This window comes from Trachymyrmex cornetzi, unplaced genomic scaffold, assembly GCF_001594075.2.
Source record: "Trachymyrmex cornetzi isolate Tcor2-1 unplaced genomic scaffold, Tcor1.1 scaffold1121, whole genome shotgun sequence".
NCBI classification, from domain to species: domain Eukaryota; kingdom Metazoa; phylum Arthropoda; class Insecta; order Hymenoptera; family Formicidae; genus Trachymyrmex; species Trachymyrmex cornetzi.
In genome coordinates, this window is record NW_017295678.1 from 260,265 (window position 1) to 260,691 (window position 427).

The 427-nt window shown below is 48.2% G+C and overlaps 1 protein-coding gene across 1 annotated transcript in view; it reads right to left on the reverse strand.

Annotated features, from left to right (window-relative positions):
- Positions 1-90, reverse strand: part of LOC108764016 (uncharacterized) — a 3,758-nt gene extending 3,668 nt beyond the window's left edge. The window contains exon 1 of the mRNA XM_018512006.1: positions 56-90. Coding sequence (XP_018367508.1) covers positions 56-90 — 35 coding nt within the window. The remainder of the gene's footprint in view (positions 1-55) is intronic.
- Positions 91-427: the final 337 nt, after the last annotated feature.

Genomic DNA, 427 nt, shown 5'->3' on the forward strand with positions numbered 1-427 from the left:
CGAGCGATATCCAATAAAAACTCTGCTTTTTCTCACGTGACGACGCAAAGCAAACCTCTCATTGGATATCGCTTGTCGCTCATCGTTCATCGCGTCCAGTGTGTAGTAACCATTACTGTAGTTATACACGGATCGCGCAGTCCATTCTCTATGTCTTTGGTAGAGCAACTAAAAGAAAAGCTCGTTGGCCTTCATGTAAGCCAAGAGCAGACGACATAGTTTAGGAGAAGGGGAGCGAAGGGCCGGGAGGAGGTTCGGGGAGGGAGACACTTTTACCCAATGTTGTCTCATATAGCGTTTTCGGCCCGGCTAGGTTTGCATCAACCTTGGTTGGATTAATGGCGTTTTGTGCTCTCCTATTGGTAGAGCGGGTGACGTCAACCAATAGGAAAGATTAATCCAACCCAGGTTGGTGCAAACCCGATCG